At 41.2% G+C, this 20931-nt stretch overlaps 1 protein-coding gene across 1 annotated transcript; it reads right to left on the bottom strand.

Moving 5' to 3' along the window:
- Positions 1 to 1793: 1793 nt before the first annotated feature.
- On the bottom strand, positions 1794 to 20447 carry LOC122563086 (polymeric immunoglobulin receptor-like). The gene is made up of 7 exons (XM_043716499.2): positions 20319 to 20447; positions 11375 to 11698; positions 10273 to 10593; positions 8385 to 8418; positions 7502 to 7620; positions 5742 to 5782; positions 1794 to 3902 (listed from the first exon to the last, which is right to left on the bottom strand). The coding sequence occupies exons 1-7, from the start codon at positions 20356 to 20358 to the stop codon at positions 3723 to 3725; spliced, it is 1059 nt and encodes a 352-aa protein (XP_043572434.2). The 5' UTR covers positions 20359 to 20447; the 3' UTR covers positions 1794 to 3722.
- Positions 20448 to 20931: the final 484 nt, after the last annotated feature.

Below are 20931 nucleotides of genomic sequence, written 5' to 3'. Positions count from 1 at the left end.
AGATTAAATACTTGGGGCCACAGCTGTAATGGGGTATTGAAGGAGTATGGTGAGAAAGCATACAATTGGTATTAATTTATGATTATTTTGGTGGACTGCACACAATGGCTGAATAACTTATTCTTGATCCCATGTTCTATGTTTTCTGTGATTTCTCATGTATTGTAACATTGTCCCCATGACAAAAGTTAAGCTAACTTGCTATAATTTCATGTTTTCTGTCTTTCCTCCTTTTTTGAATAATTATATTTACTACCTTCACAGCTACTGAGACTGACCCTGAATTAAGAGAGTTTTGGAAAATTATTTTGATTATCTTACGAGCAATTCCTTTTAAAGTCCTGGGATAGTTCCTCAGCACTTGTCACCTGCAGCTTCAACACTTTGCTGAGTACAGACCTTGGTGATTGTGATTTTCCTTAGTTTCTCCATCCTTGCCATTTTCTGATTTGGTGCTGCATCTGAAATGTTATTTGTACCCTGTTTACTGAAGACTGATGCAAAATACTTGATCTATTCATTTGTTATTTCCTTATTTTCCATTAATAATTCTTTAGATTTGCTTTCAATAAGACCAACCCTCAATTTGTTTGTTGTTCTCCTTTTAAATATTTGTAGAAACTTGCATCTGTTTTTATATTTCTCGCTAGCTTTCTCTGTAATTTTTCCATTTCGCTATTATTTTGGTAATTTGTTCATGTTTTCATATACTGTCCAATCTTCTGATCAAACATCCCTTTGTACATGCCTTTTCTTTTAATTTGATCCTATCTATACATTTCTAATCTATCTCAAACGGTAAGTCCCTCCATTTGAACTTTTCTTACGGCTGGTCTGTTTATATTCTGTATATTCTGACATACCCTCCTCAATGTCTGCTGCTGCATCTGCGTTGACCTGCTCTTGAACCTAATCTGTCAATTTGTTTAGCCAGCTGTGCTTTCATGCCCTCAGAATTCCCTTTGCTTTAAATTAAAAAAAAAGTCTTGGACCTACTCCTTTTTCCCTCAGTTTGAATGCAGAATTCAATCATATTATGGGTGCCACAACCTAAGGATACCTTCGATTGTTGTAAAAATCCATCTGCTTCACTTTTGGAGGTCCAGTAATTTACCACCCTTACTTGGTCTGACCTATATGTGACTCCAGACACACAGCAATGTGATTGATTTTTAACTGCCTTCTGGGCAATTAGGGATACTAGCTTTGTCAACAACACTCTCATCCAATGAATGATTGAGGAAAAAAAGTCATATGCCTTGAATTTCTAACTAGATCCTACAGAAGCTGGTCTTTTTACTTGGCCAGGTGTTTGTAGTATCTCAGCTGTTGTAGAGACTATCGCTCAATTATTTTCAGCCAGTTCCTCTGTTACAGAAACAAGGCTTAGCCAGAGTTGGAAAGGCTTCCAAAGTCCTTGACTGATTTGATAAACTACTTTGAACCATGCTGGTTGAGATGCCTTAATGAATCCCTGCTATGCATAAAGATAAGTGAAAAGAAAATGACGCACACAGTTCATTTAAACATATTTTCCCCAAGTTATAATATATCACAATAATGGACTGTGCAATCAAGATCATTTTCATGAACAATTTTTAAAAATTGTTTTTTCCCATGAAAATGATCTTGATTGCACAGTCCATTATTTTGATATGTTATAACTTGGGGAAAATATTTTTTAAAATTTGTTTTTGTGTGGAGTTCTATCTGATTAACAAATGAAATTGCACATTACATTTAGTAGAAGTGAAAGTGCAGTTGCTGGAAATCAATAAAACAAAATGCAGGAATTACTTGGTGAAAATTGCATAGGACAAAGAATCCCTGCTTTTTAAAATGCTGTTCTTGTTTAGGCATTTCATTGAACTTGCTATTGTAAGCACTGGCATTCTTGTGTATTAATATTGGTTTAGCTATATACACTATATAGTTCCAAGGCATTAGCAATGTTTCCAAGCAGCACACTCAAAGGTAGAAAACAAATTGACATAATATTTGAGATGGAATCGCAGCTTGAGGTAGAACCGATGAATCTTTAATTCTCTGCAGGAGCATCATGGATTTCAAAGCTGTAATTCTTCACATGCTGATCTCAGTTTATCAGCAAAGCAAGCCATTGATCTGAGGATGTTCTTGCACATGAAGAAAGGGAACAGTGGACTGCTTCTCTGCACTTCCATTTGCAGCACTTCAAACTATTGGGACATTAGCCTACCCTCTTGGAAGATGCAGAGTGCAAAGGAAAATCAAGTGAGGTCTTAAAGTACATTCAGACTCAGCTGAAAACGGGATTTTGATAGATCTGCCATAGATTTTATTTACTATTTAATAAGTGATTTTGGAATGTTTGAAAAAATTATATGTTTAGAGTGATGACAAGCAAATGTAGGTCAGTGCTACAGCAGTTGGAAAGATAGGTAGTTAGCGTTTCAGACCAATTACCTGAACTGAAATCTTGGGTGGAATTTAGTTTTGAATTTGTGGTCACATCTCACCATCTTAAATGTTGGGTGAGCCCTCTTTTAGATTGTCGTAAAGTGATTTCATGACTGGTGATCAGCTCAGTGAGATTCCTTCTCTACCTGAGGAGGAAGTCATCCATTTTGAGAGCTGTTGACTAGTCAGAATGTTGGCAGCTCTTTAGCCCAAGCTGAGTTACCACAGGCTGCAGCCAGTGCTGGGACTGTAGGCAGTTCCCAAGATTGTGGAGTCAAGGATCAGATTGAAGAACTGAAAGAGGGTTTTGACTGGGTCAGTGCTCTGTAGAGGAGGACATGGGGGTACTGAGAGAAGAAAGCGATTGGGGTGGGGAGGGAGTGGGCGTTGCTCTGTTGAGCATACGTTGCCTGTACAGAAGGTCTGCCCACCTCATCCAGTGCAAGGCTTGCAGGATTTGCCATGGGAGAATAATTGAAGGGATGGGTGGAGGCATTAGACCTTAGTCAAGGCATAGAATACAAGAGTAAGGAGGTTACTTTGGATCTCTGTCAAAGATCAACAAGGCCCCAACAGGAATTGTGTGTGCAGTTCTGGGTCACTACAGTGTTGGAAGGGTATGAAAACGCTAGAGAAGGTGTAGAGGGGATTCACCAGACTATTGTCTGGGCTGGAGCTATGAAGAAAGACTAAGTAGGCGGTTTTCTTTTGTGCAGAGAAGACTGAGCAGGAACTGGATTGCATAAAATTGAGGAGCGTAGATTGGAGGTAGCAGAGGGGTCAATAACTAGAGGGCATAGATTTGTGGTAAGGAGCAGGAGATTTAGACGGGGCTTAAAGAAAGCTCTTCGCTAATAGTAGTGGGTATCTGGGAAATCATAGTCTTTAGTTTGGTAGAGGTGGGATTTGAATGTAATTAGATGATCATTTAACACAATTGCAAACAAGGCTATGAGCCAAGTGCTCGATTTCGGGATTAGATACATGATTGCGTCTGCACCACTCGACAATGGGCCAAATGGCCTCTTTCTGTGCTGTGAACTCTAACTATGTGGCTCTTATTTGTCTCAAGACCAGGCAGCATTACAGACACCACTCTACTGCTTGTAAAATGCCAATGGTGATGGGTTTGACACCAGACTTATAGTAGTCCCCGTCTGGTGGTCTGCTCCCAGAAGATAAAATGTTTCTCTCTCTGGTGCTATTCCAATTGCTGACTGTTTTTAAAATTAAGGTTTAAGGAATAAATAGAGCGTTGTCTTTGAATCCAGAAGGTAATTGCTCTAAGATTTGAATTGCAATGCCGCATATTCCACTGATTCCGAAGAATTGATCTTGATGCTACCCTTTTGCTCTTTCAAATCCTTTAAGTTAGCATAAGTTCCAGAATCTTCCATTGTTTGAGCAGAAGGCTGAAGGGTCACATTGGAATAAGTGACGGCGTCTTTCATTATCCTGTCAGACTGAAATAAACATCACACTCACACTTGAACATGTAACAAAGGCATGATGCTAAAATATGAAAATTAACATTGAATGACATTGCCAGCACTGAAACCTCCACCATCAAGAGAAATTGAACTGAATCAGCCATGTAACTGTTGTGGCTATAAGTAAAAGGAAAGTCACCAGAGGACAGGGAGGCTGCTCTTTCATTCGAAGGTGATGACTGATGGTGAGTTTAACCTGAGGGTAACCATGCCTCAGGTGAGGGGAAAGGTTGAGGTGATGACCCCACTTAGTGTGGAAATTGAACCCACACTGGTGACGTTGCCAGGCAGCCAGCCGTCCATCCAGCCAACCGACCTCCGTGTTGGAGGTTGGGAACTTTGTTTTGAGTAACTAATCATGCGTCCCCAAAGTCTGCCCATTGTCTACAAGGTGTAAGTGATTATATGGAATGCACTCACTTGGGGAGCGCAGCTGCCACAACATTCAAGAAACTCTGCAGTATTCAGGACAAAATGCTCACTTGTTTGGCACTCCATCAGTCACCCTCAATATGCAAATATAAGGAAATACTGCAGTGCTGCAAGTCTGAAATAAAAACAGAAAATGCTGGAGATGCTCAGCAGATCAATTGTCACAGGCTCTGTAGATGCTGTCAGTCCTGCGAGATTTATCCAGCATTTTCTGTTTTCATTACTTTGAGTATATTTGCTCCATCACTGATGTGCAGTGATATTGCTGTATACCATCTCCAAGAAGCACTGCAGCAACTAACTAAGAAATGTTTCTTCTCATTTTTCTTGCCACTGCACGTCAACATATTGATCAGTGTGCGCAGCCCTTCTCAGTGTCTGTGTCTACAATGTAGGGGGAGGGACCATTGTCAGTCAAGGTCTTTCAAAGACACCTTCCAAATTCAAGGGCAGGAGATGCACATTCCTCTCCTTAGGTTCACGCTAACCCGTCTTAGACCATATCCCTTCACTGGCACTTGGTCAATACTGGAACTCCTTCCCTAACCAAACTAGTTGTAGAATCCCTACAGTGTGGAAGCAGGCCATTGAGACTACACTAACCCTCCAAAGAGCACCCCACCCAGACCCATCCACTTACCCTACAATCCTGTACTTCTCATGGCTAATCCACCTAGCTTGCACATCTTTGGACTGCAGGAGGAAACCAGAGCACACGGAGGAAACTCATGCAGATGCAGAGAGAATGTGCAAACTCCACACAGACAGTCGCCTGAGGCTGGAATCAAACGTGGGTCCCTGGCGCTGCGAGGTGGCAGTGCTAAACACTGAGCCACCGTGCTGCTCCAGGGTGAACTAAGGGTGAATGTGTCCCAGATGGACTGCAGAGGCTCAAGTCAGAGGCTTACCCCCACCACCTCTGCACAGTAATGGTTGCCTTGTGTCTAATGAGGATGCACAATTACCCTAAAATTTTCCACAAATCCCATTGTGCTGAACTGTATAACAGAGTCTATTGTGGAGAATCTTGTCAAAATCCAATTTTTATTCCTTCACAGAATGCTTGGGCCAGTATTGATTATCTATAATTTATTGTCCTCGAGCTACCTGATTGAATTGCTGCAGTCCCTAGGATGTTGGTACATCCACAGTGAGTCAGGGAGGGAATTCCTCGAGTCCCAGCAACAGTGAATGAGCAGATTTTTAGGTGCATGATTGGAGGTAAATGCAGGTGGTGGTTTTCAAAACCAATGAATATAATGCTCCACAACGTTTTGGTGAGTACTTTGGGGCATTTATGCGATTAAAGCAATGAAGTGTTGAGTAATTGTAAGATAAGTGGGACAATATCCATAATCTTTAGATGCCTTCCATTCTTACCTTACTGGTCATGTCTGGAGTTTCTGGATTTTCATTCTTAACTGCAAAATAAATAGTAAATGACTCACTTACAACAAAGCTGCTTTCATTTACTCTCCCCACAGTAGATATGTTCTATTTTAGTCTGGAATGTAAACCAGTGTAAAAACCTCAATGTCACACTCTGTTTCACACTTACACTCATCCACCCACATCAAGTCAACCACGTATTTCTAACCTAGTACAGGAAGCTCCAAACACTTGCTATTTCCTAGTTGCATGATGGTAAACCACTTCCTTCAAGATGTTGAAGAAAATTGAGTTAAGTTTGACACTTTAGCTTGTTCTGCCTTTCACCCTGAGAAATAGATTAACCCCTTTTCAAATAATTTCATCTGTTAAGGGTGGTAACATATATTTCTGAAAATTCTGAGGCATGAGAACTTTTCACTGCTTCCAACGTGATTCATGTCTTGCAATCCAGGAGTTTAAATTATATCATAAATTATGGAGACGTGCTAGAGTTTAATGAGAGTCTGCAAAAGCAAATTACAGCCTTCAGTTGATTGAATAACTTTGGATGTACTTCTAAAACGATTGAGAGTTTACTCTGGATGTTTTGATTTTACTCATTTCATTCTTTGTTAAACATTTTATAAAGAATATTGGAAGATGGATTTTGAAATAATTTTCACATTATATACTGTAAAAGCAATTGAAACTTTAAATGTTCACTCCCATTTTTTCAAGTGCACCGTATACACATGGTATTGGAAAGTGTTGTCACATCACCTTTAACGGCACTTTCCAAATCCACAACCTCTACCAATTAAAAGATCAAAGACAGTATTGAAACAGAATTGTACTTTCTTCGAATTACCCTCCCAAGTTGCACAGATTTGACACCACACCACTGTTGTTCAAAATGTTCCAGGGATATGAGAATTGCGGGTAAGGCCAATATTCCATGCATATCCTTAATTGCCTGGAGAAAATACCTTCCTGAAGTATTGCATTTAGTGTATGTATATCCACAGAGCGGTCAGGAAGGGAGTTTCAGGATATGGACACAGAGACAATTAAATTATTTAAATAAATCCGTTGGAGTATTACCTGGTGTCATGTGACTTCTGATTTTGTCCTCCCCTGTTTCATCACTGGTATCCCCACACAATGGAAGTATTGTGATATATTTCCAATTCAGAATGATGTGTGGCTTGGAGGGGTATTTGCAAGAAGTAGCAGTTTGAATCATCCTGTTCAGCAATATTAGTGCATATCTTTGAACCCAGGCCTTCCTGGCCCAGGGGTAGGGTCACTTCCACTGTGCAGAACAGGCTGAATAAATGATCATAGAAGCTCAGATTTCCCCATTTAATTGTCATTGTAAGCAAAGAGAACAGACTGAGCCCAAACAGCCCAGTGGGTTCATTGACTGGAGATATTGATGGCCCACAGCCTTAGCTCTGGGAGTTGGCCTCCAGTAGCCTGTTGGTCTCAGACCTAAGTGGGGCCTCTGCCTCATTGTTCCCTTCATGGACCTAATTGAGTATCGGCCACTGATGTGGCTAGCCTCTGGCATATTAACCCCAACTTGAGCAGGTACAATTCTGGTAGCCAAGCCCATACGTTACTTTGTACCTTTGCTCCTGGCCCTACTTCCCAAAACACTTGTGTAGAACCGTGAAAATGTTGCCCTATCTGTTTCTGATTGGGTAGCAACTATTTTCAATATTATATCAACATTTTATTCTCAGGAATCAGTTTCTGCTTTTACGTACCATCATTTCCTGCCCTTTTTGTCTCTTTTCTTTTCCACAGAAACAGAATCAGTAGCGATAAGGTTAACAGTCCCAGCAAAGCAGGGATGATGATGTGCCATATTTGCAGGGTGGTATTACTAAAAGAAAATGAAGCAGAATTGGTTAAATTAAAGCGTTGTGCACTCAATAGAACCAGGCAAAAATATGTAAACATTTATTAGCTGTAAACTAGATGGGAATTAGTTTTAAATATAATTGTCTCTGAATTAAAAGATGTGTTACATTCTAGTGAGCCTACTCTGCTGAGGATGCATTGCAGCAACTTGTTAAAGTTTCTTCAACAGCACCTTCTAAACTTACAATGTCTACCACTTTGAAAGACAAAGACAAGGGAACACCACCATCTGCACGTGCCCCTCTAAGTCACACATCATTTTGACTTTGAATTGTGTTCCTTCCTTGATAATACTGTGGGAAATACTGATGCCACGTGGATTGCAGCAGCTCAAGAGGTTGGCTCACGGTCACCTTCTCAAAGTCAACGAGGGATGAGCGATAAATGCGGGCCTTGCCCATGATGGCCACATCTTGTGAATGACTAATGCACTGGGCTGACGTGTGATTTTCTCATTGTGAACAGAAATGAGATGTAAGTGGGAGTGCGGATCTCATCATCAAATGAACAATTGCTGCCAGGACCTGTGTAAACTTTGTTATCTGATTTTGATATTGGTATTAATTGAGATAGACAATTAATAGAAGAATTATGAGGAAAGGTATGGCACCAAAAGGGTAGTTTTTAATCACATAACATCACTCAGTGAGGAGACCAGAACTATCCAACAACTTCAATCAGAGTGACCCAAAAGTGATTATTCTAAGAAAACTATTAAAATCTTACCTTAGGTTGTCACTGGAAATTGCCGGAATTCCCACTGTTGCAAATAAATGTGAATAAGTAACTGAATGAATAGTTGAAAACCATCAGCAATACAAGCATAACTTTCCTCTTTAGCACAATCCCTTAGGAAGCAAGATGGTGGTGGAGCGTTGGTGGAGGTGATGGGGTGAGGCCTGCTGAGTGGTGCAGGTGAATGGGAGGGTTCTGTTTAGTATTGGGTGTGATGCACAGGAGGGTGTTGACTGCTGGTGGGGCGAGGGGGAGGGGGTCTGTTTGGTGGGGGTGAAGGGGAAAGGGATGGTTAACTGGTGTAGGGGGAATTGGTTTAATAATCCTGAGCATTGGCTGTTTAAAATTCCTTGAGGCAATTACTCAAATTGAGGATGGATGAACAAAGATTTGTGGAATAGGTATCGTTGCCTTTGTCGGGGTCATAAAATCTTGTGAAAGGAAGAGAGGGAAAGTTGGATTCAGTTGGTGGGAAGAAAGGCGGGGTTCCCAGCAACCCATAGAGAATTTGAAAATCAAGAAAGTCTACATCTGTTGTGGCCCTTAGTGTGGAGGGGGATTAATGCTGCAACTGTGGCTCTTTTGTCCATTTGACTCCATGAATTGGGGTTTGGGAGGACACTGTCATGGTCTTGTGGCCTGTCATGTGGAGATCACCTCCATATAGTTGCTGGGCTCATTCCTCAGGGGGAACTGGGGAATGGGATGGTCCAGCACTAAGAAACTGTCATTGGCTTCTAAAAATGCCAGCTGTATTGGCTCTAATTTAGCTTCACTGAGACTCCATCTCCACAGAGTGAGTTAATGATTCCTATGGGAGCCTGCCCAGAGAAATTCACATAGAGGTGGCACAGCAGTCAGAGGTGACCTGATCCTGCATGCATCTCCTCCGCCCTCATCACCACCCCCACTGTGGAGCAGGTAGACCCTGTCCAGAGTGACTGAAGCCACTTGGCCATGATCATAACCTCTGTAAACTTCCCTTCTTGTGTTGGGAAATACTACAGTGTGCCTCACTGTCCAGTGTGGTACTTGAAGGTCCACTCAAAATGAGGGAGGATTTGTCTCAAAGCTGCTTCCATATCCTTTTCATCCTTCCTCCATGACTGGAGTGAGATACAGGCCTGGAACAGTAACTGGAAGAAAGAGCAATTTATTCTGAGACAAATATTGCCCATTCTAATCTGGTATTTTTTGAAAGTAATTGCAACACCTGTTTTTAATATCCAAATTCAGATATTGATTCATTGACTAAATATTATATATTACAGCAAACAATAATTTAACTGAAGTCTAAGGTATATGAATATGTCACACCCTATCATGATTTAGAGTTACATCCTTTACTGTCACTGGATTAAGATCCAAGAACTCTGTCCCTAACAACGTCACCCTTTGGGGGTGTTCCTACATCGTGACAGCAGTGGTCAAGAAGGCAGGTCATTTGGGCTGGCCAATAAAATCTGGCCTTGCCAGTGATACCCATGCCCTTGTGAATGAGAAAGCCAGGGATGTAGGGGGATGACCCCACTTACGGTGGAGGCTAAATCCAAGCATCTTTAATTTAAGATAGTTATTAAATATTAAATAAGAATTTCATTGAGTATATTCTTTGCCCAGAGAATTGGCTGAATGTGGAAATTGCTAAACGCTGAACAAGAAGCGTAGTTGAGGCAAGAATGGTAGCTGCAATTAACAGAAAGAGAAATAAACACATTGCGATGCAATGGAGTAAGAGAAGGATATGTTGAAAGGGTGAGATGGCATAGGACTGGGGAAGGCTCTTGTGTAACATGAACACCAGCATTGACCAATGTGTCTATTCTGTAAGTGCTATGGATGACCTACTGATTTATAATAATTTTAATTTGATTCTTACCATTAGCAATTGTTAGGATTTGTGTGATCTTTACGTCATCTATATTTACTGATCCACACCAGTACTGTCCTTTATCTCCTTTAGTGATATTGCTCATGATAACAGTAAGATTTTGAGACTTGTTTGTCATGATTAGAATTCTCCCTTTATACTCATTTCCAATAGTTTTATCTGAGCTGGCGATAACAGTGCAATTATTTACAGAGGTTACTTTACAGAAGAATTTCTTATAGTGTATCTCCTGTTGCGTGTAGAGACACGATACAATAGTGGTATTTTGCATTAAATTGTAGGTCTCTGTTGGAATGGATTCCTCTGAATCTGTTGGTAAATATGAAAAAGAAAGCCATTAAAACTGCAGAATGAAGAATAACTGAATATTTTTAGTTTTGAAAATATCTAAAATAAATGAGCTAAATGTTGAAAATGTCAAAAAATGTTTTCTGTTTTTAAAATACAAATAGGATTACAGAGTCATAGAGCCCAGTGTAAGTGCTGAAAGCTTTTATGTTCATTGTTGTTCATGTTATGTTTTTAATTGTGTATATTTTCCACCACACGTGGGAGATATGTTTATCCAAGTTTGGTAATTCCTTCCTGTTATCTGTAACTCCAATGAAAATGCTTAAAAGACTGTTTCTGGGGGGATCTAACCATTGTTGTTCTAAGTTACTGCACCAGAATTGGAATTGATCATATGTTTTAAGTTGTGTACCAGAATGCTTGGTGCTTAATCTCAACCTGAGGCCACTTTCTTACAGGAGACCACAATGCATCAGAGATGTAATGTAATTAGCTATTAAGCAATATGTAATAAACCTATTTATTGTTCATCAAAATTGAACATATTTTTTATTGAAACCCTTCATGTGGGAATCTCATGGTGTCAGTAGCTTAGAATAATATCAATGAGAAGCATTAGTGTCAGTTCACCTACTCAAAGCTTCTTAATCACACCATTTTACAAAGATAGGGACCTGTGTTGATCCTTTCATAAACTGAAGTCAAATTCTGGAGCACACCAGCTCTGAAGATTCATGGGCCTGGTATTACTGCACTCAGACCACATTATCAGCCTTATAATCTTCTGAAATATTCTTACCTGTAAAAACCTTCAGTAATATAACATCTGAAACAATGATGGAATCTTGGTTTTGTGCTCCACACCAGTACGTTCCTGTATTTTTCTCCTGAAGTTGTTGCATGGTGACAGAAATTGACCCATTGATGTAAGAGATGGATGTTGTACCATGAAAATTATTGTTCATGGATTTTTCAATTCTTACTATAAATTCGCATGCATTTTCTGAATATGATTTACACCACATTACAGGATGTTTTTGGTCCCATTTCCATGGAAATTGGACAGTGATACTTTTCCCTGCAGCAGCTTTCAACACTGTCCATGTAATTTGTGTCCATGAAGCTGTTGGGTGAAATGTTACAAGTGAACAAGAATTATATCTCAACAATCAATTTTAAGCAATTGTTTTGGAACCTCACAGACAACTATTATAAACATTTCAACAAGGGATGGAAGAAAAGGCCCTGGAAGGGAATGGAGTTATCCAGGATGGAGGATGGGAAAAATTTCTGGCTGGAACAGCTGCTCCTTTTTTTTTTGAGGTATTTTAGGTGCTGGAGGTGATTTCCTCGAATTCCAGGAGCAGCAATTACTTTTTCATTTGCTGTTGCATTGTTTTGGAACTTTTGGCAAAAAAATTCAAAACAACAGCAGTTTTAATAGGGAGAAGAACAGACAAAGGAACACATGGTGAGGTCATTGCAGGAGAGAGAGAGAGAACCTGCATAGTTACTGCCTTTGCTGGTTGAATTCATGTATCCCTGGACATCGGAGGATATCTGGGAAAATTAACAAATGGTGAAATTCACAACTGCTCTTGGAGGAACCTGTTTGGGTGAAGTTCACAGCACAGAATTAGATAAGTTAATTGTTGCTTTAAGTGTGGCCTACAGAGAATCTGCAGTAGTGAGTAGAGTGGGTTCTTTCTTGATTATATGTTTTGGAGATATGTCTCTTGATTAAACTTAAAATATAAGTCACAACTATTAATTTAACTTGGGACAGTGTTTGTAGAGGAATAAGACGGTGTTAATTTCTGGGTATGTAGATTGTGAAGGAGCAAAAATGGCCTCTAATAGAGTGATATGTACTTCTTGTCAGATGTGGGAATTTAAAGAGACCTTAAGGGTTACTGCGGATTACTTCTGCCATAAATGCTGTTGGATGTGAATCTTATCAGATCGAGTGGATCGGTTGGAGAGACAGATAGAAGCAATGAGGAATTTGCAACAGCAACAGTATGTGATGGATGGCAGTTATAGGAAGGGGGGAAGTCTCAAGATACAGTCACATAGATGGGTTAACTCCAGGAAGGGTAACAGAGGTAGGCAGCAAGTGCAGGAGTCTTTTGTGGATATACCCATTTCAAACAGGTATGCTGTTTTGGAAAATGTAGGGGGTGATGGATTCTCAGGGGAATGTAGCACAAACAGCCAAGTGTCTGGTATTGAGACTGGCTCTAATGCAATGAGGGGTACGTTGGCTTCCAAGAGATCAATTGTGTTAGGGGATTCTCTAGTCTGAGGTACTGACAGACGTTTCTGTGACCAGCAGCGAAAAATCAGAATGGTGTGTTGTTTCCCTGGTGCCAGGATCAAGGATGTCTCAGAGAGGGTGCAGAATGTTCTCATGGGGTAGAGGGGCCAGCAAGAGGTCATTGTCCACATTGGAACCAATGACATAGGAAGGGAAAAGGTTGAGATTCTGAAGGGAGATTACAGAGAGTTAGGCAGGAATTTAAAAAGGAGGTCCTCAAGGGTAGTAATATCTGGATTACTCCCAGTGCTATGAGCTAGTGAGGGCAGGAATAGGAGGATAGAGCAGATGAATGCATGGCTGAGGAGCTGGTGTATGGGAGAAGGATTCCCATTTTTGGATCATTGGAATCTCTTTTGGGGTGGAGGTGACGTGTACAAGAAGGACAGATTGCACCTAAATTGGAAGGGGATTAATATACTGGCAGGGAAATTTGCTAGAGCTGGTCGGGAGGATTTAAACTAGTAATGTGGTGGAGGGTGGGGGGGAACACAGATAGTGAGGAAAGAGATCAATCTGAGACTGATACAGTTGAGAACAGAAGCGAGTCAAACAGTCAGGCCAGGCAGGGACAAGGTAGGACTAATAAATTAAACTGCATTTATTTCAATGCAAGGGGCCTAACAGGGAAGGCAGATGAACTCAGGACATGGTTAGGAACATGGAACTGGGATATCATAGCAATTGCAGAAATATGGCTCAGGGATGGGCAGGACTGGCAGCTTAATGTTCCAGGATACAAATGCTACAGGAAGGATAGAAAGGGAGGCAAGAGAGGAGGGGGAGTGGCATTTTTGATAAGGGATAGCCTTATAGCTGTGCTGAGGGAGGATATTCCTGGAAATACATCCAGGGACGTTATTTGGGTGAAACTGAGAAAAAGGAAAGAAATGATCACCTTATTGGGATTGTATTACAGACCCCCCAATAGTCAGAGGGAAATTGAGAAACAAATTTGTAAGGAGATCTCAGCTATCTGTAAGAATAATAGGGTGGTTATGGTAGGGGATTTTAACTTTCCAAACAAAGACTGGGACTGCCATAGTGTTAAGGGTTGAGATGGAGAGGAATTTGTTAAGTGTGTACAAGACAATCTTTTGATTTAGTATGTGGATGTACCTATTAGAGAGGGTGCAAATCTTGATCTACTCTTGGGAAATAAGGCAGGGCAGGTGACTGAGGTGTCAGTGGGGGAGCACTTTGGGGCCAGCAACCATATTCCATTAGATTTCAAATAGTGATGGAAAAGGATAGACCTGATTTAAAAGTTGAAGTTCTAAATTGGAGAAAGGCCAATTTTGACAGTATTAGGCAAGAACCTTTGAAAGCTGATTGGAGGCAGATGTTCGCAGGTAAAGAGACAACTGGAAAATGGGAAGCCTTCAGAAATGACAGAACGAGAATCCAGGGAAAGTATATTTCTGTTAGGGTGAAAGGCAAGGCTGGTAGATATAGGGAATGCTGGATGACTAAAGAAATCGAGGGTTGGGTTAATAAAGTGAAGGAAGCATACATCAGGTATAGACAGGATAGATCGAGTGAATCCTGAGAAGAGTATAAAGGCAATAGGAGTATACTTAAGAGGGAAATCAGGAGGGCAAAACGGGGACACGAGATAGCTTTGGCAAATAGAATTAAGGAGAATCCAAAGAGTTTTTACAAATACATTAAGGACAAAAGGGTAACTAGGGAGAGAATAGGGCCCCTCAAAGATCAGCAAGGTGGCCTCTGTGTGGAGCCGCAGAAAATGGGGGAGATACTAAATGAATATTTTGCATCAGTATTTACTGTGGAAAATGTTATGGAAGACATAGACTGTAGGGAAATAGATGGTGACATCTTGCAAAATGTACAGATTACAGAGGAGGAAATGCTGGATGTCTTGAAATGGGTAAAGGTGACGAAGTCCCCAGGACCTGATCAAGTGTACCCTAGAACTCTGTGGGAAGCTAGAGAAGTGATTGCTGGGCCTCTTGCTGAGATATTTGTATCATCGTGGGCGGCACGGTGGCACAGTGGTTAGCACTGCTGCCTCACATCGCCAGAGATCCGGGTTCAATTCCCGCCTCAGGCGACTGACTGTGTGGAGTTTGCACATTCTTTCCGTGTCTGCGTGGATTTCCTCCGGGTGCTCCTATTTCCTCCCACAGTCCAAAAATGTGCAGGTTAGGTGAATTGGCCATGCTAAATTGCCCGTAGTGTTAGGTGAAGGCGTAAATATAGGGGAATGGGTCTGGGTGGTTGCGCTTCGGCGGGTCGGTGTGGACTTGTTGGACCGAAGGGCCTGTTTCCACACTGTAAGTAATCTAATCTATCGATAGTCACAGGTGAGGTCCCGGAAGACTGGAGATTAGCTAACGTGGTGCCACTGTTTAAGAAGGGCGGTAAAGACAAGCCAGGGAACTATAGACTGGTGAGCCTGACCTCAGTGGTGGGCAAGTTGTTGGAGGGAATCCTGAGGGACAGGGTGTGCATGTATTTGGAAAGGCAAGGACTGATTTGGGATATTCAACTTGGCTTTGTTCGTGGGAAATCATGTCTCACAAACTTGATTCAGTTTTTTGAAGAAGTAACAAAGAGGATTGATGAGGGCAGAGCAGTAGATGTGATCTATATGGACTTCAGTAAGGCGTTCAACAAGGTTCCCCATGGGAGACTGGTTAGCAAGGTTAGATTTCATGGAATACAGGGAGAACTAGCCATTTGGATACAGAACTGGCTCAAATGTAGAAGACAGAGGATGGTGGTGGTGGAGGGTTGTTTTTCAGACTGGAAGCTTGTGACCAGTGGAGTGTCACAAGGATCGGTGCTGGGCCCTCTACATTTTGTCATTTACATAAATGATTTGGATGCGAGCATAAGAGGTACAGTTAGTAAGTTTGCAGATGACACCAAAATTGGAGGTGTAGTGGACAGTGAAGAAGGTTACCTCAGATTACAACAGGATCTGGACCAGATGGGCCAATGGGCTGAGAAGTGGCAGATGGAGTTTAATTCAGATAAATGCGAGGTGCTGCATTTTGGGAAAGCAAATCTTAGCAGGAATTATACACTTAAGGGTAAGATCCTAGGAAGTGTTGCTGAACAAAGAGACCTTGGAGTGCAGGTTCATAGCTCCTTGAAAGTGAAGTCACAGGTAGATAGGATAGTGAAGAAGGCGTTTGGTATGCTTTCCTTTATTGGTCAGAGTATTGAGTACAGGAGTTGGGAGGTCATGTTGCGGCTGTACAGGACATTGGTTAGGCCACTGTTGGAATATTGCGTGCAATTCTGGTCTCCTTCCTATTTGAAAGATGTTGTAAAACTTGAAAGGATTCAGAAAAGATTTACAAGGATGTTGCCAGGGTTGGAGGATTTGAGCTATAGGGAGAGGCTGAACAGGCTGGGGCTGTTTTCCCTGGAGTGTCAGAGGCTGAGGGGTGACCTTATAGAGGTTTACAAAATTATGAGGGGCATGGATAGGGTAAATAGGCAAAATCTTTTCCCTGGGGTGGGGGAACCCAGAACTAGAGGGCATAGAGGGGAAAGATATAAAAGAGACCTAAGAGGCAACCTTTTCACACAGAGGGTGGTACGTGTATGGAATGAGCTGCCAGAGGAAGTGGTGGAGGCTGGTACAACTGCAACATTTAAAAGGCATTTGGATGGGTATATGAATAGGAAGGGTTTGGAGGGATTTGAGCCGGGTGCTGGCAGATGGGACTAGATTGGGTTGGGATATCTTGTCGGCATGGACGGGTTGGACCGAAGGGTTTGTTTCCATGCTGTACATCTCTATGACTCTATTCAATCTTAGAGGAGAGCAAGAGTCATAAAGATGTACAGCATGGAAACAGACCCTTCGGTCCAACCCGTCCATGCTGACCAGATATCCCAACCCAATCTAGTCCCACCTGCCAGCAGCCGGCTCATATCCCTCCAAACCCTTCCTATTCATATACCCATCCAAATGCCTCTTCCTTTAGCCTTTTGTGTATCTGCCAGCTCTTTAACGAACTGTTCAGCTTAATCCCACACCCCGATTCCTCCATAACCCTCATCAAATAATCATCCTCAAACAGGTAGCCAAATACCTTTTCAAAGTTTCTGCTTAATCTGGCCTCATCATATCTTCAGGTAATGCAGCCCTGATCCTAGCTGTCATCTCTATGAAATAATTTCTCCACTAATGTTTACACTGATTATTTTACATTATAAACCTACTTGCCAAATGATGTTTTTTTTTTCCTTCTTGCTGCATCAAAATCCTTCCCAGTTTCCAGTACCTTATTTGGTTTCCCCTCACCCTGCTCTAAAATCAATAATCTGAGTTTAAGAACGGAAGAACTTGGAGCAGGAGGAGTCAATTCAGATCCTTGAGCCCGAAACATCATTTAATATGATCATGGCTGATCTCATCTTGGCCTCAAATACACTTTCTGGCTCAGTCTCCATGATGCTTCAACCCGTTACTAATTAAAAATCGGACTTTCCCGTCCTTAAATGTACTCAATGTTTGGGCTTTCACCTTATACTGGGGTCATTCACAGATTCACAATCCTTTAATTGGAGTAATTTTTCCTCATCTCTATTTTAAATCTGCAACTTCTTATCCTAAAACCATGATCTCTCATTCTCGATTGCCCCAAATGAAACATCCTTTCTCCATCTACTTCGTCCATCCCTGTTAGTGTCAAATGTACCTTAGTTGTCATGATTTGGAGATGCTGGTGTTGGACTGTGGTGCACAAAGTTAAAAATCACACTACACCAGGTTATAGTCCAACAGGTTTAATTGGAAGCACTAGCTTTCGGAGCAACACTCCTTCATCAGGTGGTAGCGGTGCTCCGAAAGCTAGTGCTTCCAATTAAACCTGTTGGACTATAACCTGGTGTTGTGTGATTTTTAACTTTGTACCTTAGTTAGATTTCCTCTCATTCTTGTAAACTCTAGAGAGGTTAAGCCTAAATTGCTGAATCTCTCTACAAAAGACAAGTTTCTCTGATTGCTTCACATAAACAAATTCCATCATCCCTGGATATCACCCCGGTGAAACTTCTCTGTGCCCTGATCTGGGCATTGAAATGTTCCTAAAGTGTGGTCCCAGAATTGAACACCGGTCTTCAGCTGAAGCCTATTCTCTGCTAACTAAAGGGTTAGCATGACTTTGTCTTTTTCTGTTCAGTGTTTCTATTTACACATCCAAGAATCCCATAACTGCCTAATTTGACCTGTTGCCTGAATGAATATGTATCCTCAGGAACCTCAGGTCCTGCATTCCCCTCAGTGTAGTACCATTAAGGTTATTGTGTTCCTCCATCTAGTTCCTCTCCAAGTGCATCAATTCACACGTATCTACATCAAATCGCATTTGCTGTGCACCTGTCCATTCTACCCAGTAACAAAGAAACAGCCACTTAGTCCTCTGTCATTGTTCTGTGGACATTGGGAATCCAAACATCAGTTCTACTGAGCAACATGACCGGTGTGGCTTGAGAAGTGAGACAAGGAACCCATTTGAGGTGGATCTAGCAAGACTAAGAAGCCAGTCATAGGGTCACGAGTCACAGAGATGTACAGCATGGAAACAGACCCATCAGTCCAACTCGTCCATGCCGACCAGATATCCCAACCCAATCTAGTCCCACCTCCAGCACCCGGCGCATATCCCTCCAAACCCTTCCTATTCATATACCCAACCAGATGCCTTTTAAATGTTGTAATTGTACCAGCTTCCACCACTTCCTCTGGCAGCCCATTCTACTCACGCACCACCCTCTGCATGAAAACATTGCCCTTTGGTCTCTTTTATATCTGTCCCCTCTCACCGTAAACCTCTAGCTCTGGACTCTCCCACCCCAAGACCATAAGGGCGTTGTGGAATTTAGCACATCACTTCAAATCCATAGAGCTGACTGCCTATAAATGATTATCTGATTGATGTATGGAGCCATTACGATAGCCTTAAGTGATGAAGGAAGCTTCTATTGTTTGAATGCAACTTCATAGGCAGCAGCCCACTCTTCCACTGTATGGACTGAGGCTTGCTACACCACACAGGCTATCCATTAAAAAAACAGAGCAGACCCTCAGTAGTACCAGCTGGGAAGCTTTGATTAAATGCACAAACTACCAATAATTGTTATGTTAAACAGATTGAAATCTAACTAAGTGATATTCATATTCACATTATATTTCACACGGGCAGGATGTTTATCTGCACTATCATTCTGTTAGACTATGGGCCCACTTACATTTCGGTGAAGAATGTAAATCTGAGATGTTAACTCATGTGAGGATTATTTTTACCCGGCCACATTGATGGTGCTCGCAGAGGTGGATTTACTGCCTGGTTTTAACATTATTCTACTTTTATTTAGGGAGGCAGGGAAGGGCATGCCTTTTGTTCTCTGGATTATACAACATAGTAACAGAATTATTTAGTCCATTGTGCTTGCACTAACTCTTCAAACGAGAATCACTACCCTCTGCCAATCCCCTGGGTTTCCCCATATTCTTTTATCCAAATAATTATCCAATGCCCTCTTCAATGCCTCAATTGAACTTCCCTCTATTATGTTTCCAGGCAGTACATTCCTTTATCAATTGTACCGATCTCCTCAAATTCCTGTGATGTCCTACAATACTCCACTGTTCCCTTCCCTGAATTCTAGTTCTCTGAATCTAGCTTCCTCTGCTCCCTTTCCCCCACTCATAGTGGCTCTGTTTTCAATGAGGTCCAATTTTCTGGAACTTCACAGTTAAAATCCTTGCCCTCAGCAACTCCTTCTCTGATTAACAACCTATTTCCACACTGTAGGTAGGGATTATATTTAACGCCACCTCTTGGACAAAGCTAATGGTCAGTACACCCAATTTCTCCTTCTTTAGCATGGAATCAATGTTTCACTTCCTTCTCTGTTAAGAACTTTGAGCCAGTTTTCTAAGATGAAGAAACTACGTAAATGCAACTGATTCTGTTAATGCATTTTTTTAGATTAGAATCAGTGTAACTGTGATGGAACTGACAGCAACACACAGGTGGCTAAAACCTTCAATACATTATCTGGGCTGACACCAATTGTTAAAGTTCACTTGAGAATGTAACTTTTAAAAAAGGTTTTGTAATTTACATATAAAAGAAGTAAAACTAACATGGTCATTCCAACAGATGAGAGACTTAACAACAGTTAAGTATTTTTCAATGTATAATTTTAGTTATATCACACTGTAAACCTTTGCTATAAATTCTGTGTCTTACAACTGTGTACTCCACGACCATCTGATGAAGGAGAGCGCTCTGAAAGCTAGTGTGCTTCCAATTAAACCTGTTGGACTATAACCTGCTGTTGTGTGATTTTTAACTTTGTACACCCCAGTCCAACACCGGCAACTCCAAATCATAAATGTAAACAGTGGTTCAAATATAGAAGAGGATAATCTTACTTGATATCAGACTGAGGACCAGCAGCGCAATGTACTTCATGGTTCCAGTGTAGGTATCTATGTTTTTCAGTATTGTACAAGTATCTGTACTGAATCATTTACTTCCTTATAGAATTGCAGATGTCTTCCTTGTACGCACAGGATAAGAGTTGACAAACTAAACTGTTTCACAACTTTAATGTAAGCGGTTCAAGTTTGAGGAAGATTCTTTTTTGTTCCAATCTCTGGTAGCTTCCTTCCCCCATGTCATGTGCAATAAATAAATATAGAAAAAGCAATTCAAATGGACTTTTTTTGATCATGAGCACTAATTCAGTTTGAGGGGTAGGATCAGTGGCAATTGTTTTTCAGAGAGCACTCCCACTTAGCTGTTTAAACACCATTTCAAACCAAAGTGTTTTAGGCTTGTCTGGTCAATGTTTTGAGTTGATCAGATTTCAAATCTTTTATTCTCACAGTTCTGGGGATCTATACTGTTTAAGTGACTGAAATAAATATTTAATAGCAGACATTTATTCAAAAAAATGAAATCTGAATTTTAGTAAGCTCACCAAACCTGCGAAGGTCAAACTCTCTGCATCCCCTTCCACACCTCTTCCGAAGAGAAATGTCG

This window comes from Chiloscyllium plagiosum, unplaced genomic scaffold (genome assembly GCF_037043375.1).
Source record: "Chiloscyllium plagiosum isolate Xiang-an unplaced genomic scaffold, Cpla_swu_hap1 HiC_scaffold_26, whole genome shotgun sequence".
NCBI lineage: Eukaryota > Metazoa > Chordata > Chondrichthyes > Orectolobiformes > Hemiscylliidae > Chiloscyllium > Chiloscyllium plagiosum.
The sequence above is the reverse complement of the archived record's forward strand: the minus strand, read 5'-3'. Positions and strand labels throughout refer to the sequence as shown.